Source organism: Ammospiza caudacuta, chromosome 3 (genome assembly GCF_027887145.1).
Source record: "Ammospiza caudacuta isolate bAmmCau1 chromosome 3, bAmmCau1.pri, whole genome shotgun sequence".
Classification (NCBI taxonomy): Eukaryota; Metazoa; Chordata; class Aves; order Passeriformes; family Passerellidae; genus Ammospiza; species Ammospiza caudacuta.
This window is the reverse complement of record NC_080595.1, coordinates 35,725,219-35,752,722: the sequence shown is the minus strand read 5'-3', so window position 1 is coordinate 35,752,722 and position 27,504 is coordinate 35,725,219. Positions and strand designations below refer to the sequence as shown.

The following is a 27,504-nucleotide window of genomic DNA, read 5'->3' as shown; positions in this document are numbered from 1 at the left end:
CTGTATCTGTATATGTACCATAAGCAAATATTTAGCTACAGAACTGCCATTTTAGTTTCAATAATAATGATTTTGCTGAAAATCATGAAATTAGTATGCTTCCCTGAAAATTTAAACTGTATGGTTAGATTCTGTCAGGTTTCAGGTTTTGATATTTTCTTTTCATTTAGTACTCCTTATCATGTTATTTAATCTTTCAGATTATTTTGTGGGTTTTCTTTTCTATTTTAAACATACTATTGGATTTCTTTCTTCTAGAATATTATTTAAGGACAAGGACAGAAATTGGGAAGAAATTGAAAACAAGTTACGAGCTGAAAGTGAAGTTCCTATTGTGAAAACATCAAGCATGGTATGAATAGTTACCTTTTCTGGGACTGATTATGTTGCTTATCTCATGGCTAAGTAATCAGTAGAGGAATTTGGTGTTTTCAGTGACATAAGGGCAAAAATCTTTAAAAAACCTTATTTAGACACTAAGTATGTTTCAAGAATAAACCTAATCTTCAGTAATTACTAAGACTTACTGTCTTAGTAAGTAATTACTTTCTTACTGTCTCATTAAGAAACAAGTAATTGTTCAAGGGAAATTTTCAGATTAAGAATGCAGTTAAAGGGATTCAAACTATCCATAGACCATCAGTATGTTTGCTTAACAAAAGGTAACAACCATTAGTTTTAATGTTAGATTGCTTTTGAATGAACTTGGTTTACAGTCTTAAACCTAGTTTACCTACTAATCATTAATGCTTAATATGTAATACTTAACAGTAGTAATACTGGTTATTAATATTTAGAGAAATTGTTGTGTTTTAATGCATGTGATGAAAATAATCCATAGACACATTGCAATAAAAGGATTTTTCAGTGAAAAACAATCCTGTTGGCTTTGTCTGGAAGTGGTAACCATAGGTTGCCCACTAGCACTCCAGCTGTTTTATGTAATAGCCTAATTACAGCAATCAGCTATGGTTTATAGGCTAATTCAGGCCATTTCAAGACCAGACTGTGAGGGGACAGACCACACGTTGTGTCTCAGTACCCTTCTCTTCTGCTTCTAAACACGAGCATAGGGTTTGAGAAACATCCTTGCATGAGACAGCAGGCAGAGCCCAGCTTCATTATCCATCTGCAGAGTCTGCTGTTAAAAATACCTGTTTACAGAGGCAGGGTTTTCTGTGGGAGAGAAAACTGCACAAATGTGAATACATTTCCTCTGACATTGAACAGGCTAGAACTTCTCTGTTAGCTCATCATCAGTTAGTAAACTCCTCCACACTGATTTTTCCTGGAAAGGACTTGGCCTGTAATTTCTGAAGAATGGTGTATTTATCAAGAGCAACAATTAGTAACTCAGTAATATAATTTAGTAGATTTGCTGATAGTTTTTGTTAGGTTTTTCAAAACTTTAATCAGGTTCCTCATGGAATTTTCTAATTTTTGAAATATTATAATATAAGGAGTTATATTATAATAATAATGTAACTCCAAATAAGATCCAAATTTAGTGTTTTATATTCGAAATGCCCTGTGGAGGGTCAAGGTATTCTTAAAAAAAGAAAAAGGTTAGTTGTACATTTATTCCTAAGTTCACCATTTTACTGATTTTTTTTCAATCTATTAAAGCATCTCACACTACTTGAAAGTTTAAGGGTTATTCAGGGGTTTTTTGTATAGGCACTGATTTTCAAGTTTCTGCTTAGTTTTCAGAGCAATTTGTTGTTCAAATGCAGTGCCTTCTTTTACCATAGAACATTAAAAGTTAAGAAAGGACAGTTGCAAGTGATGTTTGTTTTGTCCTTGGAGCATTTATGTCCAGCTCAGATGTGCAATCTGCTTAAAGATAATGACTTTGTAAAGATAATCAATCTCTTTGCCTTCCGTGAAAATCACACTACTTAGTACAGAACAGCTTTCTGAAATGGATTAATGGTTTTCTGAAATCAGTGCTTTTGAAAATTCACAGCTTTAGAATACCACTGACAGCTCTTCTCAGCAACTTGGTTAACTATTCTTCCATGTAGGATTCTTCAATTGTAGGATTTACATATTTATACTAATATAAATATGCTAATTCTATAGCCAGGGAGATTACTCAGGAAATGGTCATAGCACCAAGAGTGCCAGAGTTCAAGAACCCTTGGAAAATGCTCTCAGGCTCTTGGCTTGATTCTTGGAGTGATTCTTGGGCTGTCCTGTGCAGGGCCAGGAGCTGGACTCAATGATCCTTGTGGGTCCTTTCCAGCTCAGGTTACTCTGTGATCCTACAGCATTAGATGTGGTAACATTTAATGGTTGCTGCGTTTCGAAGTGCATTGCTGTGGCTGTGACTGTGTTAGCAAGCAGTGCAGCACAGTGGAGAAAAATCTGTAAGGCAGAGAGCTGTGGCCCCAGCACTGGGGTGCTGTACAAGGTCTCATGGGGACAGAACCCTGATGCAGTCATCTCACTGTCTGACTCACTTCTCTACACCCTCATAAATGACTCTGTTCCATTTAGTACTGAGTTTATCCTGGAACTTCCCTTTCAAGGTCTGCTGTTACTTTGCCTGATCGCTGCAGAGCTGTGGTGTCTGTGCTTGAGCAGAGGGCACAGGCAGATGGGCAAGGGTCAGAATGAGGCCCTGGGGATGGGAGCAGGCAGTCAGTGCAGAGGGCTCTGGCTTTCCCACTGGGATCTGGCTCTCCAGCCTCCAGCACTGCCACCCACCAGCACAGATGTTCCTGATGCCAGGAGGGACAATCCAAGTAGCATAATGCAATTGGACATGTTTGGGAGTGGGACTGTTCACTCCTGAGAGGTAGTTTAAATCTATTTTTCCATTCTGAAAATTTCCTTTATTTTTCCATCATGGCCTCAAGCTGGGAGAGAGAAGATAGGATAGATAGGATAGGATATTAGAAAAATATTTTTCACTGTTAAAGAGGTCAGGTCAGGAACAGATTGCCCAGGGGGTGGTGGAGTCACCATCCCTGGAGGTGTTTAGGAGGCACCTGGATCTGGCACTGGGTGATGGCTTAGTGGAATAAGTGCTACAGTGGCAGTTCTGGGTTAACAGCTGGACTTAAAAGCTTAAGGGTCTCTTCCAGTCTCTTCTATGATAATGAAACATGGTTGTTTCTTTTCTAGGAAATATCGTCAATCTTACAGGAGCTGAAACGAGTTGAGAAGCAGCTGCAAGGTACAAATCTTTTTTCACTTTTCTCTTCTGTGGTTGCTTGCTTCAATTTTTAATAGACATCCATATCTGTATATATATAACATGAAACAAAGTTACTGTGATTTATTAAAATATATTTAATACAATATCAGTTATGTACAGTTATACTATAACTGCTATCAGTTACACTATAATTGCTGATACATTTGATAAACAAACATGGCTTTTTTTTTTAAAGCAGAAGAGTGATCATATCTTTTTATATAGGATTAGTGGTCCATGCTTATCATCATTTTGTTAGCTGTAAATTTCCTATATTTTTTATTTTTAGTATTCAGATTTAATCTGAGATAAAATCATGTTTTTAAAAAGAATTTTTCAAGAGTAGTCATTAACCACCTTTAGAGACAAATCAGTGATAAATGTTAGTACATATCTGGAAATAAAAAAGAGAAGTTCTGTTAAATGTTACACATATGTTAATAGTATAATAAAATGAAATGGTTCTGGGTACTTCAGTTTGCCCTCACTGTGTGGATAAATGACTGCTCTTTTATACAAATTTCATTCAATCATGGAATCAGCAACAATGTTTTTTTTCTGGGAGTGGGGTGGAACAAAGCATAATATAATGATAACATCAGGGGAAAAAGCCACTTAAATTAAAACCATCCTTCTGTCTCTATAACCTAATCATAGATGGTTTATCATCTCTGTTTCTTGTCCACAGATCAGTTCATGTTTAGTTTGTGCAGTTTTATTTCATCTAAAGTTTTAATACATGTAACTGATTTTGAATACATGTATCAGTTGACATCTGTGTTGGATACACCATTTCTTTATCATGGGCAGCACACATAAAAACTCACATCTGTCATCATAAAAATAAAAGTGTGAGATAAGGATTTCCATATTTTTATAGTAACAGAAAATTGTATTTTTTATGGCTTTTTCCCTATCCTTCTCATCTCTTCATGACTGCTTAGCAATTAATGCCATGATTGACCCTGATGGTACCCTGGATGCTCTGAGCAACTTGGGATTCGCCAGCCCCATCCTGGCAGCTCAGCCGAAGCCCAAGTCCAGCCCTGTTTGCCAAGGCCCCCGGCCGGCAGCGCAGCCCAACTGCCAGCCCGAGGCCCGGGCTGCTCGTCCCGCCACCGGCCCTGCGGCAGCCGAATTGGAAAATGCTGAATCCGAGGCAGATTTCAGCATACATTTCAATAGGTTTAACCCAGATGGGGAAGAAGAAGATGCCACCCTGCGTGAGTGACATCTCAGTGTTTGATACAAAAGCCTTTCATGTGGAATGTTTAGAAATCAAGGAAAACTTATAATGTTTGTTTTTATAATTAAAAAAAAGGCTTGGTCAAACAGCAGTTGTTTTATTAAACCAGTTTTCTTTAATTGTGATGCTTTGATTGTCACACAAATACTTTTCAAATCATAAAGATATGCATAGATACCAGTGTAGGAAAGCAGATTGTGGCAGGTTTGCCCTTTGTGGTTGTGTGCTTTGCAAAAGAATTATTATATCAGCAGTTTTCCCTTAATAGATTTATTTCTTTTTAAAAGCCATGCAAGCAGTCTAACATTTACTGAAAACCCCAATCTCTTTGCCAAGCTGCTCTGATGAACAGACTTCCTCCTCTAAAGCTTGTACAGAACTGTTGAACAGTTATGTTTGATTCTGAATTAGATGATTTATATAGGAAACATTATCTTGGACTACAATGACACATTACTGCAAAAGTAAGACAGATTTCAGATAGCATTCATTCTCATGTACTGGAAAATCTCAAACAGTTCTGTGGTTTATGTAACCTTGTTGCTGCGTAAATTGTCTTGGGGTTTACAAATAAGATCACATATTATGTTTGCACTAAGATTTGCTGGGAGTGGTAGGTGAACATATCGATATCGTTGAACAGCAAGCAGTGTTTTGGTGTAAATAGCAAACTGATAATACTGTCCTTGTATTATCATTACAGTGTTTTAATCCACTTTCTGAATAAACTATTTGGCACTTTTTGATCTTCCTCAAAAGTCTTTTTGATGTTAATGAAAGTAGAAGTATTTCATATCTCATTTCTGTCCAAATCTTTGTTGAAACTAACTAGGAAATAAATTTGAACATATAGTAGTGTGGAACATATTAAAGCATATTGAGGCAAATGGGCTCTCACAATCCAAATGCAAATTAAGCTTACAGAAGAAATTACTCTTTATTTGGAATGATCATGAGATGTAAAATTTTCTTTAGGGAACTTGGAAGTAGAGTTGTCATGATTTGTTTGATCGATAGATGCACTCCCAAGCAAATGATTTTATTTGCTTCTGTATATTTTCCTGTAGTCTTGCTAGTAAAGCTGTCCCTGTCTTACATATTTAAAAGGATTCTGGATGACGACTGCTAACATGGACATTTTGCTTATACCACTGAAAAGCAAGTCTATTTAAAGTTTCCTATATAAGCCTATTTTCCTTATCAGTTGTCCCAGTAACTTAACATTTGGAAATAATGAAAAAAATTAAAGTAAATTACTTTGTATTTCCAGAACACTGTAATTTGGAGGAATGTTTTTTCTGTTAAATGTAACTAATAGACTGGAATTTTCTTATGTTTGCATCAGTCTCTATATATTAAGGTTAAAGATACAGTTTTGCAGCTTTTATGAAATGGTCTTTAATATTTCAGCAATAATCCTATATGAGATTTGTTTTTAAAAACCTACTTTCTGTACGCTTTTGAATTGTACAGGCTTTCAGAAATCAGTAAAAGTTGGACCAGTTAATAAAGATGCAAAAACTTTTTTTGTAGAGATGTAAAAACAAAACCACTAATCTGTTGTATAATGGATTTCATATTTTCTTTAAAAAAAATTAAAAGCAAACAGTCTTCATGTATGACTCAATATGCTCTACTCCAGCTAACCTTGGGAGCCTGAATGACTAGTTTACAGAGGCTACAGGAAAACTTTTTGAAGGTGCAGAAGGGCAAAAATAGATGGAAACTAGAGCTAAGTATTGAAAATTGAGTGTACCAAAACATCACCATAATTCCTTCTTTTGTTTAATGCTTGGGAACATAATTTTTCTGCAGATTCAAGTGGAAAGTAGGAAATGGCTAGGAAGGATTAAAGGTGCAGGCTCTTCATACGAGATTCTGTTTGTGTTATTTCAGGCGTTTTTACCTTTATGTTGTGTAATAAGCATTTTGCATTACTATGTTATTATTTTGTATGGACATGTTCTCCTTATTTATTTTTGTTACATTTATTATGTATGTTATTTTGTTATATGCATTTACAACTCCATTTTTAAATAAAGTGTTTCTGGAACTTTACAAATGTGTGAATATGTAATTGAGAGCTGGGAAGTTCACACAATCTTTCTGCAGACTAACTCACCTTTACTGAAATAGGAAATCACATTTTTTTCATAAATATCCTCTCTCCAGAAAAAGTTCTGTTATTGCCACCACTGCATCATTTGTTCTGTGTTGACAGTATTGGCTTGCTTTCCTGTACTCAGGTTCTTTTCCACACTTCAACTGATTTTGTGTGCAAAGCTAGAGGTGAAAATAATCCAGTATGCTAGTCACCAAACAGTGGCTCTGTTTCCCTTTGTAGAATGAAAGTGAGTTTTAATGCGCCTGCCAGCTGCAGCAGTAGATGGTTATCAGACTGTTTTTTTCCCTCTGCTTCACATATTGGAAAACTTTGATGAATATGCTGATTTGGCTCCATGCTGGTGCCTTTTTTTCTTCTGTCCCAGGTTTGACTATGCCTGCTTTTCCTGCAAGACACTAAATTGCCTTTTTTTAGCTGGCTTCATGCAGGAACAAAACCTTGAATTTAGTAAAAGCTCCAAGCATTTCTTCCCAGGTTAAGCATTTTGGTGCTGCTGAGCTTTGCTGTGACTCAGCATCAGCCACTCTGATCTTGCTTCTGTCTATGTATTTTTCCTTTATATCCCAGCCTGCTGGCATTAATACACCACTAGTGGCACACAGTAATACGGACTAGCCCTCAGCTCTGTAGGGGCAGGAGATTTCTGCTGCTCTTCAGAGATGCCAGTTTGGTACAGTAAAAATCATGAGAAAGTTACAAGGGCTTTTTTACTTGCACAGGACTACTTCATATCTCCCAGCTTCATTATCTGCTATAGTTTCCTCACTTGTTGCCAGCATCCCTCTGTCTTTGCAGAGGATAGAGGAATGCACTTCTGGGCTGTATTCTCATGTGCAGACCCTCTGATTTTTAAGCAGAAGTGTAACTCTTCCCATACAGATTTTTATAGGACTAGTCTACTTGGAGCCAAGGTTATACAGGGCTGTTATTCAGAAGTATTTAGGAAATCCAGCCAGATGACCTCAGTCATGTGCTCCCTTCAGACACCACCAAGTGGTGCTGACACACCAGGACACAGGAAAAGCAGAACTCAAGCCTTTTCTGATCAGCACTGGTGGCTCCTCCCTTGGCTACGTGTACTGCTCTAATTCTATACCCAACAACTTCTTGTAATGACACTCACATCCAGCTGTAGCATACAGAAATAAACCTAAGGGCATATTTCTTGTGCCTGACCTGATAACAGCAAGGTGGTGTTTCACTGCAGCATATACATTGTACCAAAGCACTTGGTACTGCAATCTCAGGAGAGAACTCTGCCTCTTACCAAAAACGGACTTCAGGCAATGCCTGTTGGAAGCCCTTTGTAATTTGACCTGGGAAGATTTTAAGCATAGGAAAGATCTACAATTACTGCTTTGGCATGCAGCCATGAAAAGCAACAGTGTTCCTTCATGCAGGAATGTGTGAAGCATCGATGACATGGTAAAAGGAGGCCACTCGCTACCTGCCAAGGAGATTTTATATCACCAAGTCTTTTGTATCTGAAGAGAATTACAAGGAAGAAACTTGGCCACTCACCATACAAGTTCCTTAGCTTTGTCTTGGTGAATAATCAGAATTTTTCAAGTGTAAGAATGTCACCTCTGACTTCAAATAGAGCTAGATCTGTAAATGCTGACAGGGTTGCAATCCTGGTAGTTCAGCCATGATTGCCAAATATTAAATACATCTGACAATGTCTCTTGGCAATACTGTCGAAGGACAGCTGCCTAGTGCTGAAGAGCATTTCCAGCTGCACTAGCTCAGTAATCTTGTAAAAACAATTTTTGTTTTCAACTTGGCAAGTCTTTGCCAGTGCTGTTCCTGCCAGTAACAGCCAACAGAGCACTGGCTGGGGAACAAGGCATTTCCTTTTCAGATTCTTTTCTCACTAGTCACATATTTGTTGAGGAAAAATGCATTTAGCAAACAAGTGGGATAATGCATCCCTGGAAATACTTTAAAGCAGGATAAGAGAACTGGAAGCCTACTGTCAAAGATCTTTACCTTTTCCAGTGAGACCACAGTTAACAGTGAAAACTAAACTCAGTGCTCGCCTTGTCTTGCTGACAGTTTCATGAGCAGTTATTATTTTTTGAAACCGTTGTTACCTCATGTCTGGGGAGAGCTCTTAAAATAAGAGGGTGTTAGAAAATTGCTTCCCTGGGGAGTCTGTATTAAAACAGGTGTTTGTAGTTATTTAATATCCTCATGGCAATATAGGGCAACATTTTCAAGTAATACTTGCCAAAATTATTCAAACACTAAGGCCTTAGGGGGTGGAGTGAGGGGATATAGAGATTTGTTCATTTCAAGGGTAGTTCCTACATTTCCACTTACCAATTAACATGTCCTTACTAAGTTTGCTGCTCTTGTCTATCAGTTCCGTAGAACTAACATTTTTAGACCTATTTCAAAAGATTAATAGATGTGTTGATGAGGCTTTCTGCTACTATGGAATAGCTAAATATCAGAAATCTAAAGATTTATATATATTTTTATAAATATTTTTAAATTAAAAAATAGCAGCTTAGAAGCAGTATTAATTGTCTTTGAACCAAACTGTGATCTTAAGAGTAAATTTTATTATTAAAATTAATTGATTAATATTTTAAACAAAAATGGGCAACATGAGATATTTAAGTTCTGTATGGAGTCGTGGACCTCTATGAAGCCAAGCAAAAAGAACAAGGGTTGTATAGTAACCCTTGTAAGTTGTATAGTAATCCTTTTATAAGTTATAAACTTAGAAAAGTTACCAGGCGATTTCACATTTCATTTTCGGCATCACTTCTGAGGTAATGTGATTTTAAGTTGAGAAAAATTCATTGAGGAAAGAAACCAGATGTGGATGTGAGTTGTAGTTTGGATTATCCATGACTGATTGTGTTGAGAGATGAGGGAAATGACTGCAGATAATTCAGGAGGTTTTAAAAGTATTTAGAAATTAAATGCCTTAATAAAGTTTTTGAAGAAAATGTCATTAATGGTATTTCCCAATATAACATAAGTGATTCATAAGTGATCAGGCACAATACAATATTCTCAGCAGGTGTTACTGGATTAGGAGACTCAGTGAAGTGCAGAAAATTAGGCAAACCTTTAAAAAAAGCTTTTGAAAGAAATCAAAAGCCAGAGATGAACAGAAGTGAAGGGGAGTGGGGCAGGAACACAGTGTCTCCAGCCATGGCAGTAGGTGTGACAGAACCATGCAGTTGGTTCAAGGCAGCTTTAGCACAATGGAGAACTGTAAGACGCAGGAAGCACATAACAATTTGCCTGCAAGGAGGGTACTTCCAGAGCTGATAAGAAGCTGTGCAGGGAAATATCTTTCCTGCTCCAAGGTTTGCCTCAGGTGCAAGTGAGACTACAGCCCCCCTGCTCCTTGGCAGGGGATGGCAGCTGGAAGTACGTGGGAGTTACTGCTTGCATCAATAATTATGTATTTTTTCCCTCTGCAGAATAGCTGGAGTTTCTCAAATAAACTGACTGAACCAAGAGACAGCACTTTCCTCCAAGTTCATATCCCCCAGTGCAGTTTATTTTATGTTTTGCTGAAATAATTTTTGGTCTTCACAGACAAAATTTCAATAACTGATTAAAGATGCAGGTGTATAATATTGTAATCACATTACCTGCACACTCAGGAACTCAAGTACTAACAAAAAATTTGCTGCACAACCATGTTACTTTTTTCACTTTTTCTCTTTTTTTCATACATGGAAGGAATATACACAAACCAGGCTCCTCATATGATTGCTGCTGTCAGTAGGATGGGCAGCTGAGCAGATGGTTGTTTAGAAAAATCCACTTTTTAAAATGCAATTTATGCAGTATTCTGAACACCTAATAAGTTGCTTTCTTCCCATCACAAATATGAGGTATAAGTGTGGCTTTACTAATTTCTTGAGTTGATTTCCTAAGTGTACAAGCTCCTCAAATTTAGATCTTCTTCAACACCTTTGCAGGTTTAAAAATGCTGGGTTATATTGAAACTCACATCTGAGGCTTCACTGAAGTTATTACTCCGGGGACAGCAGAAGTTCAAATACAAAATTGAAAACACAGCTTAGTGGCTTATCTCAGCCCTAACATGAGCCCCAGGCACCCAGAACTTTGGAGCCACATTTCAAGCTGCATGAGCAGGGTTTGCTGTTTGGTGCCAGTAACATTTATTGCTTCTAGTTTTGAGAGTGTGTTTTTAAGCTTCCAAGCTGTTTTAGTATCTATATTCCTAACTTTGGCCAATTTAAGTATTTTACCACATAATCATAGAATAACAGAATGGCTTGGGTTGGGAGGGACCTTAAAGATCTGGTTTCAATCAAAGATCTGGGCAGGGGGATCTGCTACCAGACCAGGTTGCTCAAAGCCCCATCCAGCCTGACTTTGAACACTTCCAGGGAGGGGCATTTGCAGTCTCTCTGTGGAAGTTGTTACAGAACATCCCCACCATTGCAGTAAAGATATTTTTCCTGTTCAATCTAAAACTACTTTCTTCAGGTTGAAGCCACTTCCCCTTGTCCTATCACTATATGTCCTTGTAAAAAGTCTCTCTTCCTCTTTCTTGCAGTCTCACTTTAGGTACTGAAAGGCTGCAATTAGGTTACCCTGAAGTCTACTCTTCTCCAGGGTGAACAATCCCAATTCTCTTAGCCTTTCCTTGTAGGAGAGTAAAAAGCATTTTCAGAGTTAAAAGTGACATGAATAAAGAAATCCATAATTTCCCTTTTAATGGTGAAGTGATTTGCTTTGGAAAATACATGGATTTTATGTTACTGGAAGAAAACTGTCAATTAAATTATGCACTTGTCCCTTAATGCTCCAGCAGTGAATTACAAGCTAAGCAGAACTGGTCTCCATGAAGTCAGTGGAAAAGTTCATGCAGCCACAGTTTTGTACTTGCTTGTTTGAGTGCAAACCCAGATCACTACATTTTGGTTTTCACTTGTATGCAGTTTTGTAACATTCAGAAAAGCTGTCCCCAGCACAAGTATTTTTAAATGAGTTGGTTATAAGCTTTAGCCTGACATTGTAAAAGCAATTATTTTAAAATTTGTAGGGAAAATTAATCCTGACTGACATCAATGATTTCTTTTAATTGATATTTAAATTTCTCCAGGTAAGAAAACACACTGGAACTTGTCTTACTGCTTAAAATGCAATGAGGGAAAAAATGGCAGGCATAGGATAGTAGGAAAAAAATATCCACAGAATAATAGGTATGATTAAAAAGCATATCTGAATGGAATTTCTAATTAAGGATTTTCTCCAGGGAGACACAGTGAAAAGCTTGATGCTAAATGAGTTTTGGAGAATCACTGCATATCTGTGAACTGGTCTTAGCACTTTCTGGAGCCTCTCAGATGGCAGTGCTGAGAACTAGCACAGATAATTTTACAAACATCAATATTGCTTGCAGGCTTTCACTGCAGTATTGAAGCCAAAGAAACAGTAACAAGATTTTACCTTCCAGTGGTGCTTTTCTTCTCAAATCTTTCAAGCCGTGCACAAACACTCATTCTGTTATGAAATTTATACGAGGAAATATTTCATCCTGATCTTACAGATGGGAAAAGGGACTCAGAAAAATCTCGTTTCCTCCCTACAAAATGCTGAGACAAGCTTTGTCATCACGTAAATCTCAGTAGGTGGCAACACACACCCTGGTGGGACTAATCATGTGCCACTTGATCTGACAGTGCCCATATTTAAAATCAAAGTTATCCCAACTTTTGAGTTGCCGTGACAGAGCCAGAGATCTGTACCTTTCCAGCCAGGTCAGTTTTGTCACTTCTCTTTCCCCAGTGCATCTTTCTGGCATCTTTGGAGCTGCTGAGATGTGGGTACCTATTCCAGTGAGCTGCATTATCTGATCTTGGCAGCCTCCCCAGCAGCTGGTTGCAGCAGGAGGCTAACTTGGTATTTTGGGACAGTCCCTTCTTTCTATTTACCATGGAGCTGTCACACACATAACCCTCAGTACTGTGCATATCTCAGAATTTCCATGTCTCCTGAGAATTCCTTTTTTCAGGTTAATCCCTGTTTCTTTACAATGCCAGATGCAATGATGTGTATCAGTTTTATTTGAATTAATATGGTCTGCCTGCACCTGAAGTGTTCTAATTCTCCATGCAAATTATCTTGGTTTATGTGCATATATTTTAAAATGTCTGATTTTTTTTTATTCTCAAGATTTAAAGGACTAACAGAGATTGTATCAATAGGCATGTTCAGCCACTGGTACCTGGGGTCTTGGATTTGCTGCTACAGCACTGCAGAAGCACTGATGTAGCCATTTATTTTAGCTTTAATGTATGTATTCCATTTCTGAATGTTTGCCCAGTGTGAAAGGCATCTACTCAAGTGGGTTTTGTTCAATTGTCCAAAAAGTATCAGCAGTATTTGAGAAATAGTCACAGAGCAGTTTCACTGAAGGACACAGCTGCATAGCCTAGGTGTTTCCAGAGGCTTCTACAGAAACACTGTGGTCTAGAGGCTCAGCTACTGAGTGTACATGTTTTCTTCATATGTGTTATCTACATATCAGAAAAAAGGAAAAATATGGTGATGAGCCTTACTGAGCACATGGATACATCTGGAAGAAAAAAAAAATCTAAAGCCTCTAAAATTTTCTAGCTAAGCTGCCATTTTACCAAGAATTTAAGTGTTAATTTTGAGATAGGCCACATGGCCCATTAGATCTGCCTTTCTTTGAAAAGTTCTCTAATTTCTTTGTCACAACTGCCACTAAACTATAAGAAGTTAGTGTTTAAAGGATTACAAGCTTTCATTTTCTCAGGGATCTGGAAGGACAGAGCTAAGTGCATAATCCCACATTCTGTTCAAGTTTTTTTAGCAAAGGAGAAACCAGAGGTGGTAGAGAGAAATAACTTATTTCAAGTTAATCAAGTTCTCCCTGGCCGATTCTGAGTCTGGCAGCCTGTGAGATAATTTCACCATGGGATATACTAGATTTATCTAACTGATTTTCTGTCCGATAGAAACCAGTGCACTGGCCTGACAGGTGGATAATAAAGACAAAGCAGTGCTGATGTTTGTAGCAGCAGAACTTCTAAGGAAAGCTGATACTTCTGCTGAACCAAGCTGCAACAAATAATGCCCTGGACTCAAAAGCTTGTCAATGTGCATTTCCATCAGGACCAGAAATTCCTCAAATACATAAAATGAAGCGGAATAAAAGTCCCATAATACTTTTTTTTTTTTTTTTTTTTTAGTATTTAGGTTTCACAGAAAGAATGGAGGAAAGTAAAGCTTTGACTGGACCAACCTCTATCAAATTTTCAGGCAAACCTGCACATTTAGCAACAACTTTCCCAGTCTGGGTTTCAACAACTAATCAGTCATGCTGCAAAGAAATTCAAGGTGTCAGAGATTTCTCAGAAGTTGATTATCTGGATGGAAAATCAGGCTGTCCAGAGGAGACTCTCTCCTTACCCAGGAGGACTTGGGTAAGAGGCCATGTTAAGCTCTGAGTATTAAAAATTTTAGAGAGATGCCTTTGCCTGAATTAAGGTGCAAATAAGACCATGTGCCAAAGTGAGTAGTGTGAATTTTATTTAACAGTAAATGTGGGTGTAAAGGGTGGGGGGGCCGGGGGAGCCAAGGGGAGAGAGAGAGAAAGGGGAGGGAGAGAAAGAGAGTGACAGAGACAGATTTGTAGAAAATATCTCCACTCCATGGCTCCCAGTGGTGTCCCATTGATCCTCTTCTTTTGGTCTCCTCACCTTCTTGGTGAGAGTCCCCCAAAATATAGAGTTCAGTGGGTTAATCTACATTCAGGCCTGGTGGGAATGAATGCCCAGATACCTTCCCTAGGGGATAGAATGAGGTGCAAGTTTGACAGAGTCTCTTGTAAGAGACTCTGGATCAGTTCCATCACTTGGATCATGCGCAGCGCTCTGGGGCCAGGCCTCAGCAATGAGTCTGGGAGCGCTTCAGGGCTCCTGGCTGGATGATGGCACCCTTCAGCTGCCTCTCACGTGAGTGTGACCTTCCCAGGGTGGGGACAGGCTTACAACTGAGCCACTTTGTGTGAGGGAACATGAGTGGTCACTCCCTCTGAGCAGAGGTTGCCCACACAACAAAGCTCTCCTCCTGCCCCCGTGGCTGTGGGGCAGTGTGTGCCAAGCTGCCCTCAGCAGATGGGTCTGTGGGCTATGGCCTCCCCCACCCCGAACTGGGCCAGGGATGGATTTCAGCACAGCTGCTGGGTTTGGCTTTCTTGTGGACACTTTCTTTTCCCTCAGCCTTGTTTACTCCTCCCTAGAGCTGAGGTAATTGCATGGCAGTGTCACCTTTTTCTGTTCTCAAGTACCCTCAGGGGGCTTAACTCACAGCCCCAAGTTCCCCTCAGGCCTGTTCAGGGAGGAGCGGCCTTTGGTGGTGACAGTTTCCTTATACAGTTCTGCCATAAAGGGCCAAAAGCCCTTCATAGCAATGTTCAAGCCATTAACCACAACATTTCCGTCTCTCAGGGGGCGCTGTCCTGGTTTTGGTTGGGCTTTGCAAACTTGGTAATTTCCTAACTTGGGAGCTGTGAGGCCGGTGGGAGCCAGCGCTGCAGCTCATCAGGCTCTGGGCAGCCAGAGCTGCTGGGGACTGTGTCACTGCTGGGACAGAGACAGGGACAGGGACAGGGACAGGGACAGGGACAGGGACAGGGACAGGGACAGCCCTTCCAGCCCTCCCAGGAGACACAGTAGGAGAGGGAAATGCCAGTGAGAGTTCTGGAAAGCAAGACTTCCTCTATGTCTAATACATAAGGTAAGAAGAGTCTGCTGATCTTGTTCGTTACATTTTAAACACCTTTGAAGGCATGAGTAAATGCTTACCCTGCCTCTTAGGATAAGTGAAACGTAGATGGGATTGCTTGAAGCAACAAAGGAAAATGCCTCAGGGGCTTTATGAAATCCCTCAAACTGCTTCAAAAATGTGAAAGAGAGGAAAGGGCCATTGCTACACTGAGATGCCAGAACCAGTCGGGTGTGCTAAAACTTGAATACATCCACAAAATCAAGAAGAGCAAGGGAAGGGCTCAAACACAGTTCTTTGCCCTGATGTACAAACAAAACTGAAAAATGGAGAAGCCAAATGCAATTGCTTGCGGTCAAAAAGAGAAGAGAACTGGGAAGTTGAGATTTGATTGTTAACCCAATGCCCATCCCCTCGGCCCCCCTCACAACACACATTTATTGTTTAATAAAAGCCAGACTCTGAACTTTGGGCAGGAAGGCTTATTAACTGAGCTGGTAGTGTGCTAACAACCAGCCAGAATTTAATTTTGGGAAGTAATTTGAGAAAAATTAATGGAAAGGGACTTTGAATATTCCCTTCATTAAGATTGCCCTTTATATGTAGTCCAGGCAACAATAACTTTATTACTCCAGTTTAAAATCCTTCTGCATTTCAAAGTTTCTCAAATATATTTTTATTTCCTTTTTTAAGTGACATTTGTATGTCAGAACTATAACTTGAATCATTCTGGCTTGAATCATTCATTTACTAGGTTGTCATTTCTATATCTGAATCTGTCTTTGACTTTCTGAGAATCTGAATAACTGGAATATTTTTATCTCTTCCATGTCAGCACGTGACTTACACATGTATAACAAAGAGAATAACTTTGGCCATTGCTTATTTTTTGTGAGTACCTTTTCTTTTGACCTGCTGACAGATATTCAGAAGAAAACTGTGTGAAGTATGAATGAACAGTGGAAAGACTCTTCCACATGGAAAGACTTCTGTGCAAGCTATTACAAATGCAGATTGAAAGTTAGATTGAAAGGCTGCGTTAGTGCCATGTCAAACATGCCCCAGCTCTTTCAGGGACTAAAGCTCCTATTGTAGCTCTCTGGACTGTCCTCCTCATTCTCCAGCTGAGTTTATGAAGATAGCAACAGATGTGAAGAGATTTGAGGAGCTACCACCACTGCAGTGTTACACTAAAAGCCAGTGGGACCACCTCAACAGACACATGTTTCTGGAACTGCTTGAATGATTGATAGTTTCTCATCACCTCCTGGTGTTTTTGGCTGCCCTTGGCCTGGCCAGCAAGATTTAACACAGAGGAAATAAGGAGAATCCTCTATTATTTCCATCAGAAAATGGGATTATAAAAAGATCCTGTGCTTTGCAGAGAATTCAAGTCAAAATAAAGCTGAGTATCTAGCTATCAAATCTCTAATATTAACATTACAACTGAGCAAAGAAAAGGCTTCCACTGCCTACACAAAACTGGATTAGATTGATTGGTCTCTATCCCTCACAGGATTATTCAAAAATTGTGAGTCAAGCCTAGTTAACCATCTCATTCCAGCACTGAATATCACTGTACTGAAAGGATTTTCAGCACATTGAGACCTGTTCAAAGACACCTTTATGGTCCTTTCAGTGCTCTTGCAGTCTCATCACAGTGTCCATCCCTTTGGGAAGATCCATGTGCTTATCAGAGAATTACCAAGTTCCAAAACCCCTGCTGTGGGCAGACGCATGTCTTCCCAGGCTCTGCACTCTGATGCTTTAGTTCCAAACACTCTTAATACTTTTGAAAAGAGGTGAGCACACACTGAGGATGCAACATTACCTGTCAAGGCAGTAGAGCAGGACAGCAATGTGCTGGGTGCGTGGAGCACAGCACCAGGAGCTAGTTCAGGTGTGGACACAGTTTCTCTGTAGAGGAGATACTTTCAAGAGGAAGATGGGAAGGAATATCAAGTAGCTGCTCTCTTATGCCAAAGCACAACAAATGAAGGGTGAGTGCACCGTGAAGTGCTGCATTGCAAGGTAGGCCAGCAAATTTTTCTGTCCTTATTACAATGAATTTAAAAGAGTTTGACTAGATTTTCACTATTATCTGAATCTGTATCTTTCTCAGACTACTCTATTTTTACCTAAGTCAACCATAATTAGTAATTCTTTTGTTTTGTAATGGAAGGAACTCATGGCTAAAAGCAAAATCTGTCTTAAAAGGTTCATGAGAACTTTTCTTAGCTGTTTTTCTTTATGTTGTTTTAAACCATATCTTAGACTAACACAGATTAGTAATTTATTTTTCTTTTACTATCAAACACCTTTCTGAAGGGCAAAGCAGGATCATGTATTTCCATCTGGGTTTTTTAAGAGCTCTTTCTAATAGCATAGTCCAAGATAAATCAGTTCTTATCCACAGAATAGAGATGGATTTAACTTAATTCTGCAGTCCTCAAATTCTGGATGTGTCTGACAACTCCGTGGTGATCCCCGAGTTTTTCTGGGGAGTCAGAAAAGTAGCTCCTCTTGTCAAAAATAAGCATCTTGGAATTGTTCAACAAGCAAAGAATTCCTGTCTCCTGTACAATGAATCCTCTAAGTTCACTGCCTCTCAAATTTCAGTCCAATGATGACAGCCCAGAGTGCACTTGCCAAGCTGGCCTGTATATTCAAAGTAAAAATGAATGAACTGAATTATTTTTTTGCTCCTACACTAAATAAACAAATGACAGAGACATCCCAAGAGGTTGAACAACCCACTGGTCTTGATTCCATTCACACAGAAACAGAACAGGAGCCACAGAGTGTGAGACATGCCACCTTCTGAAGAAGGTCAGGAAAGGCCATTTGAGTGTCATGTTCATTAGACACCCCCTTCTGTATCTTCTATCACTTGACATGACAAAAAAAGTCTGATCTTTTACTGTTTTGTTGTGAGTCTGAGACAATTAAGAACATTCAGGGTTTTTCCTTTTGTCATCTGCTGTGTGAGCAAATCTTGTTATGGATTTGACCACCCTGAGCCTCACTTATTTGACACATTTCATCTGTTTGTGGCTTGTCTCTATGTGATGCATTTGCCAGCAGCTCAGGTTCTGTGTTTTCTTGCAATTTAATATCCCTTTTTCCCCCTGCCTCTCTGGTTGTTGGCAGCTTCTCCAGACAGTCACTTTTAAGAAATCCCATAACAAAGCTCCTCAGGATAAGTACTTCTGCTGTCCAAACCATTTCCTCTCTCACAGCATCCATTACATTTGTACACTCAGAGAAACACCATCCCATGGACAAACACACAAGAAGCAAAAGCAGTATTTCAACTTGATATTTTTGTGCCTGTACTTATTCCCTAATTCTCTGTGTTTTCCAGGGGACCATCAATAAGAATTAATCCATGTCAGCTGTGCTGAGCAGTGCAGTTAAATGCTCTTATTGGGAAGCTAACCCTTTGCTGCAAAATGGCATTTGGTACTTATCATGGTTTCCAGATTTTTCAAGCTCTCAGTAACATGTGCAATTATTTACATCAAAAGGCAAATTAATGACCTGTAACTGAGCTTTCAAAAATTGTAAGTTATCATATTTGACTGCTTCCAGGAGTTTGAGTTACCTGAGCAGTGATGAACAGCAGCTATTAGACAAGGAATGACCAAGCAGAATTAATTTAAATTAGCTTGAGATAGCTTTAATAAACTGCTATAGATAAGTGATTTGTGCTAGGTAATCTCAGGAGTGAAACACAGCAAGAGATTTTGCATCAGCGGCTTAAATAATGATGTTATTGATATTGCTATCACCAGATGCTTACAAGGGCTGAGCAACAAACTCCTCTTGGTTTCAGTGCAGCTGTGGACTGCCTGCTCCTGTAAACAACCAGCCAGTGAGAGCTACAGCAAGTCTGGCTCACTCAGGGAGGAATAGCTGCAGCAAAGGTCAGGTTTTGCCACAGGCAGGAGGAAGGCTGGCCGGCACCAGGCAAAGTCACATAACAAAACTCCTGGTGCTGCAGGTTGCCGTGCCTTTGTGCACTTCAGAGAGGTGGAGGAGGAGGGAATTTGAACTGGAAAATCTTGCAAGAAGTCTGCTGCAGGCAGGATACTTATTGTCCATGAAATGAAAAGGGAAACCATGTAAAGAAACATCTGAAAAGAAAGCACCAACACTGAAATAAGCACCAGCATTTACTACTGGTTTTTTGTCTCTGCCTCCACATTTTCTTTTGAAGTGTAGGTCCTGGTCCTGGTCCTGGTCCTTTTTCTTTCACCTTTCAACTCATCTAGAATGGTCCTAGATATGTGGTGGTCAGTCAGCAGGACTATCTGGTCTAATGGTCTGAGAGATACCATTTTATACAAGAAGAAGAGAATACTGGGTCAGTCTCCTAGTCTGGCTTTTCTTCACCTTAAAGGGAGTCCCTTGCCCTCAGAGAAATGAAACTAAGACAGTTGCATCTTTCTGCTGTTTGACACTTAATGTTATAACCATGATAGTAGTGGCCTTTGATTTCTGCTATTCATGTTTACATTTCAGAACAGTGTGACACAATGAAGTTCCATATCTGGTTTTGAGTGCTGTGCTGCCATCCCCTACAGGGTACCTTTCTCATTGTCTCATCTATCTCATAACATTTTCCTGAACTTGGAGAAAAGAATGTGATTAAAGTGGTTTGTAAGAAAGCTGTGGGGTTTTTTCATTATAACTCTTTAGACATTTTCCATCTCACAACTGAAGGATTCGATCTGCCTTTGTAACATTTACATTTCCCATCTGAGGAATGGCACATCTGAGGAATGGCACAGAGTCTAAAGTGCCTGTTGGTCATTAGGGAGTAAAGCTTGAGGCCATGAGAAACAGCCTTTAGTATTTCAGCATTAGTCATGGTGTAGAGTTAATGAAATCAAATTAAAGTTCAAACTACAGCATGGCTTTTCTCAAGTGACATTAAAACCACCTCCTGATTTGCAGTGCAATATGCAATAGCTCTTGCTAAATTTCAGCTCTCCGTCTCAACTGCACAACCAGATACAGCAGTTCAGACACAGGCAATTAATGCTGAGGGAGGCTGTGTAAATGGCTGGCTTAAAAAATAAGTGGTGTCTGGCTGCAAATTTTGTGCATGCAAAGTGAATTGACAAAACATTACTTTGTTTTGTATTTAATCCTACTTCCTGTATACACTGGATTTCTGCCAGTTTCTTCAGTTTATGCAAATAAGGATTGATGTCTTAAGGAATGGGGACCCTCTCTCAAACCTCTCTCATCTTTCATCCTGTTTCTTTTTTATGCTGTACATAGCTATTTGCTTTATCTTTATAGACTCTTTTCAGTTATAGGAGGAATTCGTAGTGAAACTCTTGCAACAGCTAAGTAATATTTTGCAAGAAACTTCTTGTAAGCACTTCCCTGCACCTTTGGCAGTGAGCTTTGATGATAATTTGGAATGTGAGATAGGATTGCAAACCATATATACATATGTATTTTTGGTACTAAGGAAGGAACTAAGACTTCTGCTAGCTGTGAAAAGAAATTGAACATATCAAACTCATTTCACACATGACTGACATCTGGAAAATAAATGCATTCACCACATTTCTGCTCAGCACACTTTGGTGATTTAAAGCTTTAGATTTTTATTCCACAGATGTTTGAAATATGTCATATATGGTTAAGAGAAAACATGTGAAATCATCTCTAAAATCATTATTTCAGATATTATATGAAATCATCATTTCAGATGTTTCAGATCCAAAGAACTTGGAATTTTGCAATTTCATTACTTCATTTTTTTGTTTTCCATTTAACTCTTGTGCATCTCTGGAGACTATGCTGTGGCTCAAAGCTGAAGTGTGAAGTGATTAGGAAGATTTGTATTATATTGATTTACCTTCCAGTACTTAAACCAAGGGTTCACACTGCTGCATTTAGCTGTTTACCCTTCACTGACACTCACTCCATTACCAGGCATAGAGATAATGAGAACTGGTGAAAATCAACTCAATTAGTCTGGAATGAGTGCCTGCACTATGCTCTCTCAAGTCAAAATGTTACCTGTGTCAGCCCTATCCATACTGAGGCTTTTCTAAACATTTGTGAGGTTATCCTGGCTATTTGCCATAGATGGACTGTGGCAGTGGTTGTTGGGATTCCTGGCACAGACACTTTGCTTCTCTTGCTTCTCCATCATTCCCAGCCCAGCAAGAGGGGGAGCCTTAGAAAAGAAGTACAGATGCCCAGGTTTTCTGTTCCTATGCCATCTATTACAAATGTTCATCAGCTATTTCTTCTAGAAAGTTCTCTGTCTCAATTCCAAACAAGTTACTCTTCTACTCACCCTCCACACATCACCAGGTAGCAAACTTTGATGCTATTTTCTTGGGAAAGACTACACAGATAGACAAGATCCATTAATACATGCACATTGATGGAAGGATTTCTACACTTACTTATCTTGCAACACAAACATGTCCAGAACTTAAACACTCATTGTAGGTGAAATGAGGGAGCCAGCAGAATGTGGTGGTAGCTGTCAGGTCTCTGTCCCCTCCACTGTGTGCAACTCTTCAGTACAGGCTATTGTTTCTCACCAAAGAGCTCAAAACAAGCCAGCACACCAATCTTACACACATCAGATGCACTAGCTCTGCTGCTGAGTGAACATCTGGGAGGTGCTGAAATCTCACATTGCTGATGAAAATAGAAAAGAAAACATAAACTAGGAAAGACTGTGGAGATTTTATGCCCTCACACTGATGTTCCTTATCTTCTCCCCATCTCCCTGTTTTGCTCTTTCTTTCTTTCACCTGTCAGCTTTCCAATCAGTCGGAGTGTAACACAAGCCATCCAGCTGTGTGGCAGATGGCTGAACTGTGCTTTATCCTATATCCATGCAGAATTATTTATAAATACCAAACCTGATACAGTAAGTGACTCAGCCTGGTTTTGTAATTGGCAGCTGGATAGTTCTGTGCTTTTTAAAACTGCAAAATTGCCTTGCTTGACTCAAATAGACATAAAAATTCTTAAAAATGGCTCTTGGATTTGAAAGCCATTGAAGCTGCTGTTCATGTAGCAACTTGCACTAAAACTCCAGTATTGTCTTCTTCAGGGATTCTCAAATCCTGGCTGATTTAGTGGATCTAGGGCCCTCCATGTATCATGTTTCCTCATCCTTTCTAATGCACTTGCCCTGGCTCACTTTAGCCATTGTTATTATCTTTCACTGCTAGTAGGGCGCTACCCCAAGTCCATCAGACATGAAAATGACTCCAAATGTTTTCATTGGACTCCAGCTGAACTCAGGGGGGTGTCTGCTCATCCTTCTGTACAGCACTGGTAATTTCATAGGTTTGGGTAAGAGAAATCCCAGGAGAGAATCTCATTGGGATTTGACTAGCCTCCTGTAGTCTGACCCAGGATGTCCTTGGTGTCTTGGGACACTTCTTGGAGTGCATTACTTCAGCTTGTGCAGCATTGTAAACTTAAGGACTACAAATCAAGTGACAGCTTTACTGGGAATGCAAATGTTACAATTATAGTAACATAATGTTCCTACCTGAACCTATGCTATTGAAAAAGATGTTTCCCAAAGGGAAACAGAAATAATAGATGCAAATCTGACCTTCTCTATTTGCCTGTTTGCATAAAGATACATGGCAGGTTGTACAGCTCTTTCCCTGTTATATCTGCTATTTGCTGCAGTGATGTCTGAAATTCCTCTGCAGCTATCCATTTTCACAGGTCTAATTCCTTTCCAGGAGAGATACCATCTATGATGAGGTATTTCCACCTGCATGCTGCTCATGTCAGGTTTAATAACTTGCTGTTATCACTCAGTCCCATCCTATTACACCTTGAGATGAGGTGAAGTAGATGAGAGGAGGGGGTTGGTCCATCATTGTGTCTGATTCCCAGGAAAACACCTGTCTGAGACCATGAGCTCTGGCTGGCTGCCCTAGACTGCCCCAGAGTAGGGAGAGAGGATTTCATGATGACCTGGACTTTCACAGCCCTGCAAGAAATCATAGTATGCCACATATTTGTTAAAGAGTGTGCTACCATGACCCTTTCTGCCTATTTTTCTGCCTTGGCTCTTGAATAAGTGAATTTCTGTGGGCCTGTCTTGTAAAGCTCTGCATTCTTTGACTGAAGTTCATAGTCTGAAGTATTCAGGCTACAGATTGAATCAATACAGTGCTCCAAGTCCTGCTTGGAAGGAAAAACTGGGCCCCTGTAGACTATAAATATTGTTCTGTGTCTTCACTGCTAAACATCCTCCATCTAGAAACTTCAGCTCAGAAGATGTAATGATATTACTTCTTTTATGGCTGTTATACTCAAGAAAGCCTGTGAGAGAGCAGTTTTGCTTCTGAGTACTGCTTTAACTGCAGGCTTGGAACTGGAATCACTTGTCACCCCAAACAGTGATCTGTTCCTTGGAGTTTTTAAGTTTGATGGTATCAACTGAGAAATGGTAGCAAAATACAGCACACAAACACAGCTAGTCTGGCCCATGATGTTTGTCTTAGATATGCAGCAGTTCATCAGGTTCATTTTCAAAAGCTACAGTTTATTTTTGTTTTAGAATTTCTTATGGATTTGCAAATTCTCTTGGTGATTGTACTGGACAGGTGACTAAAAGGAAAATGTGTTTTAAAAGATGTGATTTTTTAGTGTATTCAAAATTTGAGTTGTTTTAGAAAACTGGCATATTAAATAGAGCTGATCAGTCCATTGCCTTGTATAACTAAAAAAACAACAAACCAAACAAACTCAAAACCAACATGCTATGTAAATCTATGGTGAAATTTTAAAAAATGACAAAGCTAAGCACATCCTGTAGCGTGCAAAGTCGAATCTTTGGATGCCAAAATTAGAGGTAAACAAAGTCACTGGTCACTTCAAAGCCTTTGTGGCAGTAGAAACAATTACAGTAATCACTTTTTAGTACCTCTTTGCTATAGATCCTGATTTCTACAACTGAGATGAATGACTTTATTCTGTAGTCAGAACAGCATCTAGAATGACAACTTCATTGCTGTGATAGTGGACATTTCTATTACCAGAGCAGACTGGTAATTATTTTTCAGTTGTTTCTTTTATTAATTGTTTCTTTTTTGAGCTTCTCAGGTACTTTCCAGCTTGGATCAGCTCTTCTGATCATATTGTGCTTTAGTAGTAGCTGAGTGAAGAACTTTATTTAAAAAAAGTTTGAATAGTGATTATCTTCTTATGATTGAGAACACCTGATTTCTTTTCTTGACCTTTATCCACGTTTGAGTGACTTTTAGTCAGTTCCTCTCTTGGTAGACTGTTCAGCGTGGTATCATCCCAGTTCTGATCTACACAAGCTGTCTTGTACTGATATCTACCTGGCACTGCCATATTCTGCCTCTCTTGCATTCACCACTAGAAACCTGCAGTCAAGAATTCATGCAATTCATTCATCTTTATTTGGACATAATTTGACAGGTGTCTATTTTTAAACACAAACATACATGGATATATACACATATATATGTTGACATGTATTTAAGTTTAACATAAACAGAACCCATATCAACTATGTTGATCAACATTTTATTTAAAACAAAGCTGCATGCAAATTTTAAAAGAATCTAAATTAAACTCATGGGCTTCTGTCAGCTTCCTGATATCTTTTTACTGGCCCTTCAGATATGGTTGCAGTGCAGATGATGGTATTACTCTGCTGAATGATCACCTCTTGCTAATATTTAAATTAAGAGCATTTTTCAGAATAAAATGTTAATCTCTCTTTCATCATCTGCTTTCCCTGCACCGATTTCCTGGCAATTGGACATTTTCAAATATAAATGAACACCATTATAAACTAATCAAGCTGTTCTAGCTGCAGACAAGAAAAGGAGAAGAACAGGAAAGGACTCTTATATAAAATCATAAAATCGCAGAATCATAGAATGGTTAAGACTGGGTGGGACCTTCAAGATCATCTCGTTCCAATGCTCCTGCTATGGGACACAAGGGACAGTGTCCACTAAGCTTGGTTGCTCAAAGTCCCATCCAGCCTAGCCTTGAACACTTCCAGGGACGGGACACCCACAACTTCTTTGGACAGCCTGTTCCAGTGCCTCACCTCCCTCATGCTGAAGACTTTCTTCCTAATACCTAAGCTAAATTTATCCTCCTTCATCTTAAGACCATTTTCCTCCTTTCCTGCCATTACATGCCAATGCAAAAGTCTCTCTTCTATTCTCTTTTCGGACCCCTTTAGGTACTGGAAGGCTGCTATAAGGTCTCCCTGGGGCTTTCTTTTCTCTAGGCTGGAAAACACAAATTCTCTCAGCCTTTCATCATAGAAGAGGTGCTCCATCTCTCTAATTATTTTGCTGGAGCTCCTCTGGACTTGCTTCATCAGTTCCATGTCCTCCCTGTGCTGAAAACCCCAGAGATGGGTGTAGCACTCCAGGCTGGATATCACCAGAGCAGAGTGGCAGAATCTTCTGCCTTGACCTGCTGGCCACACTGCTTTGAATGCAGCCCAGGATATGGTTGGCTTTTTGGGCTGCAAGAACACAACTTTCATCCTGCACATCTGGCATACCCTCATGAATACCCATGTGATTCATGGATGAATATAAAGCAGTATTTTTGAAGAATGTGGGTGTTTAACAGAATTTGAAATGCTGTAAATAGGAGTTACAGAGTTTTCCATTTCAGGCTAAGCATTGTTTCAAAACAATCAAATTTGTATGGAAATTCATGACTACAGAGTCCACAGATTCTCCTACAGCACCAAGTAAAATCCAGAAAACACAAATCTCTTTCAAGGAGAATTGGGGTCCTGTGGCAGAAGGCAATGATTTCTATTTCAGATAAAATGGTAGAATCTGAGTTTAGTTTTCAGGATCATGTGCATTGTCACTAGATGGCACATTGGTCTAGAGTTTCAGCTCATAGTTAAAGCAAATGCATGGATGAACAGCAAGTTATAGATGGGAACCAGCTAGTAATTACATAGTTAATTGCTCTGTGTGTGCATGTGTGTATGTTCACATGCCAGTGTATACAAGTTCCATGTATGACATATAGGATTAAAGCTGTGTGGATGCTTTTTCTGAGATTCTTTCCCTGTGCATAATATAGTTACATTAGATACTTGATGTTTAATGTACTGGTATTCGAGGCAGGGATGGAGAGAGAAAAACATCAAGATGTGTGTCTGACTACCATCTGTATGTTCTTATCTGTTTTGTGCTTGAGGCAGGTGAAGGTCAGGCCAGACTGTACACTTCAGTGCCTCTTTGAAGCAGTTTCTGTTATCTAGGACCTCACATTTAAAGGAACGTGCAATGTACCTTAGGAACACTACTCTTAAATGACTAAAAAAGTGGTCTGTGCAGAATAGATAGCAAGGATTTTAGTTTGCAGGTAGAGAGGGGTAGACTTCCTCCAGTATCTCAATAAGGTGCTTTCAGATGCTTTTTCCTGAAATTTGAAAAAAGGCAATGAGTCAGAGCCCAGAACACTCTTTTTTGTGTTGTGTTGTGTATCTTTTGTCTTTATTTTAAGTCATGAATAGGTGCTTCTATTCCTAACTACTGCCGTTTACCCCTGCCCTGTCCCTTCTCCTGCCATTCTTTATGAATAAACCATTTTCTGGCTGAGAAACCCACTGCAGCTTAGAGAAATGGGTATCTTGCATATGGATTTCTGCAATGCACTTTGCCTAGCAGCACATTTCAGAGATTTGTTTTCTCATTTGTGGGAAGCACTTTCTTTTTCAACAATTTCCAATGCATTCACTTTCTTTTCCAAGATTTTTATGCCTTCTTGAGGAAGACACATGCAGAGATTACCTTACATGTTCTCTTTTGCTCATGGCTATCTTTACCTATTTTCTGCTGTTGCTTACCACATGAGTCTTGTATTTGTATACTGAGAAAGAGCTTGGTTTGGACATTTCAAACTGCTGGGAACTTTGATTTTCAGAAGTAATTTCAAGTTCTGAATTGAAGGCAGAGTGCTAATACATATTAAAAACACAGGATTGAGCTCTATCATGGAGAAGGTGTTGCATTTCTTTTATTAATAGCATAAGCACTCAATTTACCCCAACTTCTCAGCTCACTGGAAAAAGCCAGGCACATTGAGAAGCTTACAGAAGTATAGAAATCATTTTTGTTCTTCGTAAAGCTGTTCTGT

General features: G+C 39.3%; 1 protein-coding gene across 1 annotated transcript in view; it reads left to right on the top strand.

Moving 5' to 3' along the window:
• Positions 1–6,503, top strand: part of CEP170 (centrosomal protein 170) — a 94,591-nt gene extending 88,088 nt beyond the window's left edge. The window contains exons 18-20 of the mRNA XM_058801261.1: positions 259–352; positions 3,130–3,181; positions 4,147–6,503. Of these exons, the coding sequence (XP_058657244.1) occupies positions 259–352; positions 3,130–3,181; positions 4,147–4,433 (433 nt within the window). The 3' untranslated portion in view covers positions 4,434–6,503. The remainder of the gene's footprint in view (positions 1–258; positions 353–3,129; positions 3,182–4,146) is intronic.
• The last annotated feature ends 21,001 nt before the right edge of the window (positions 6,504–27,504 follow it).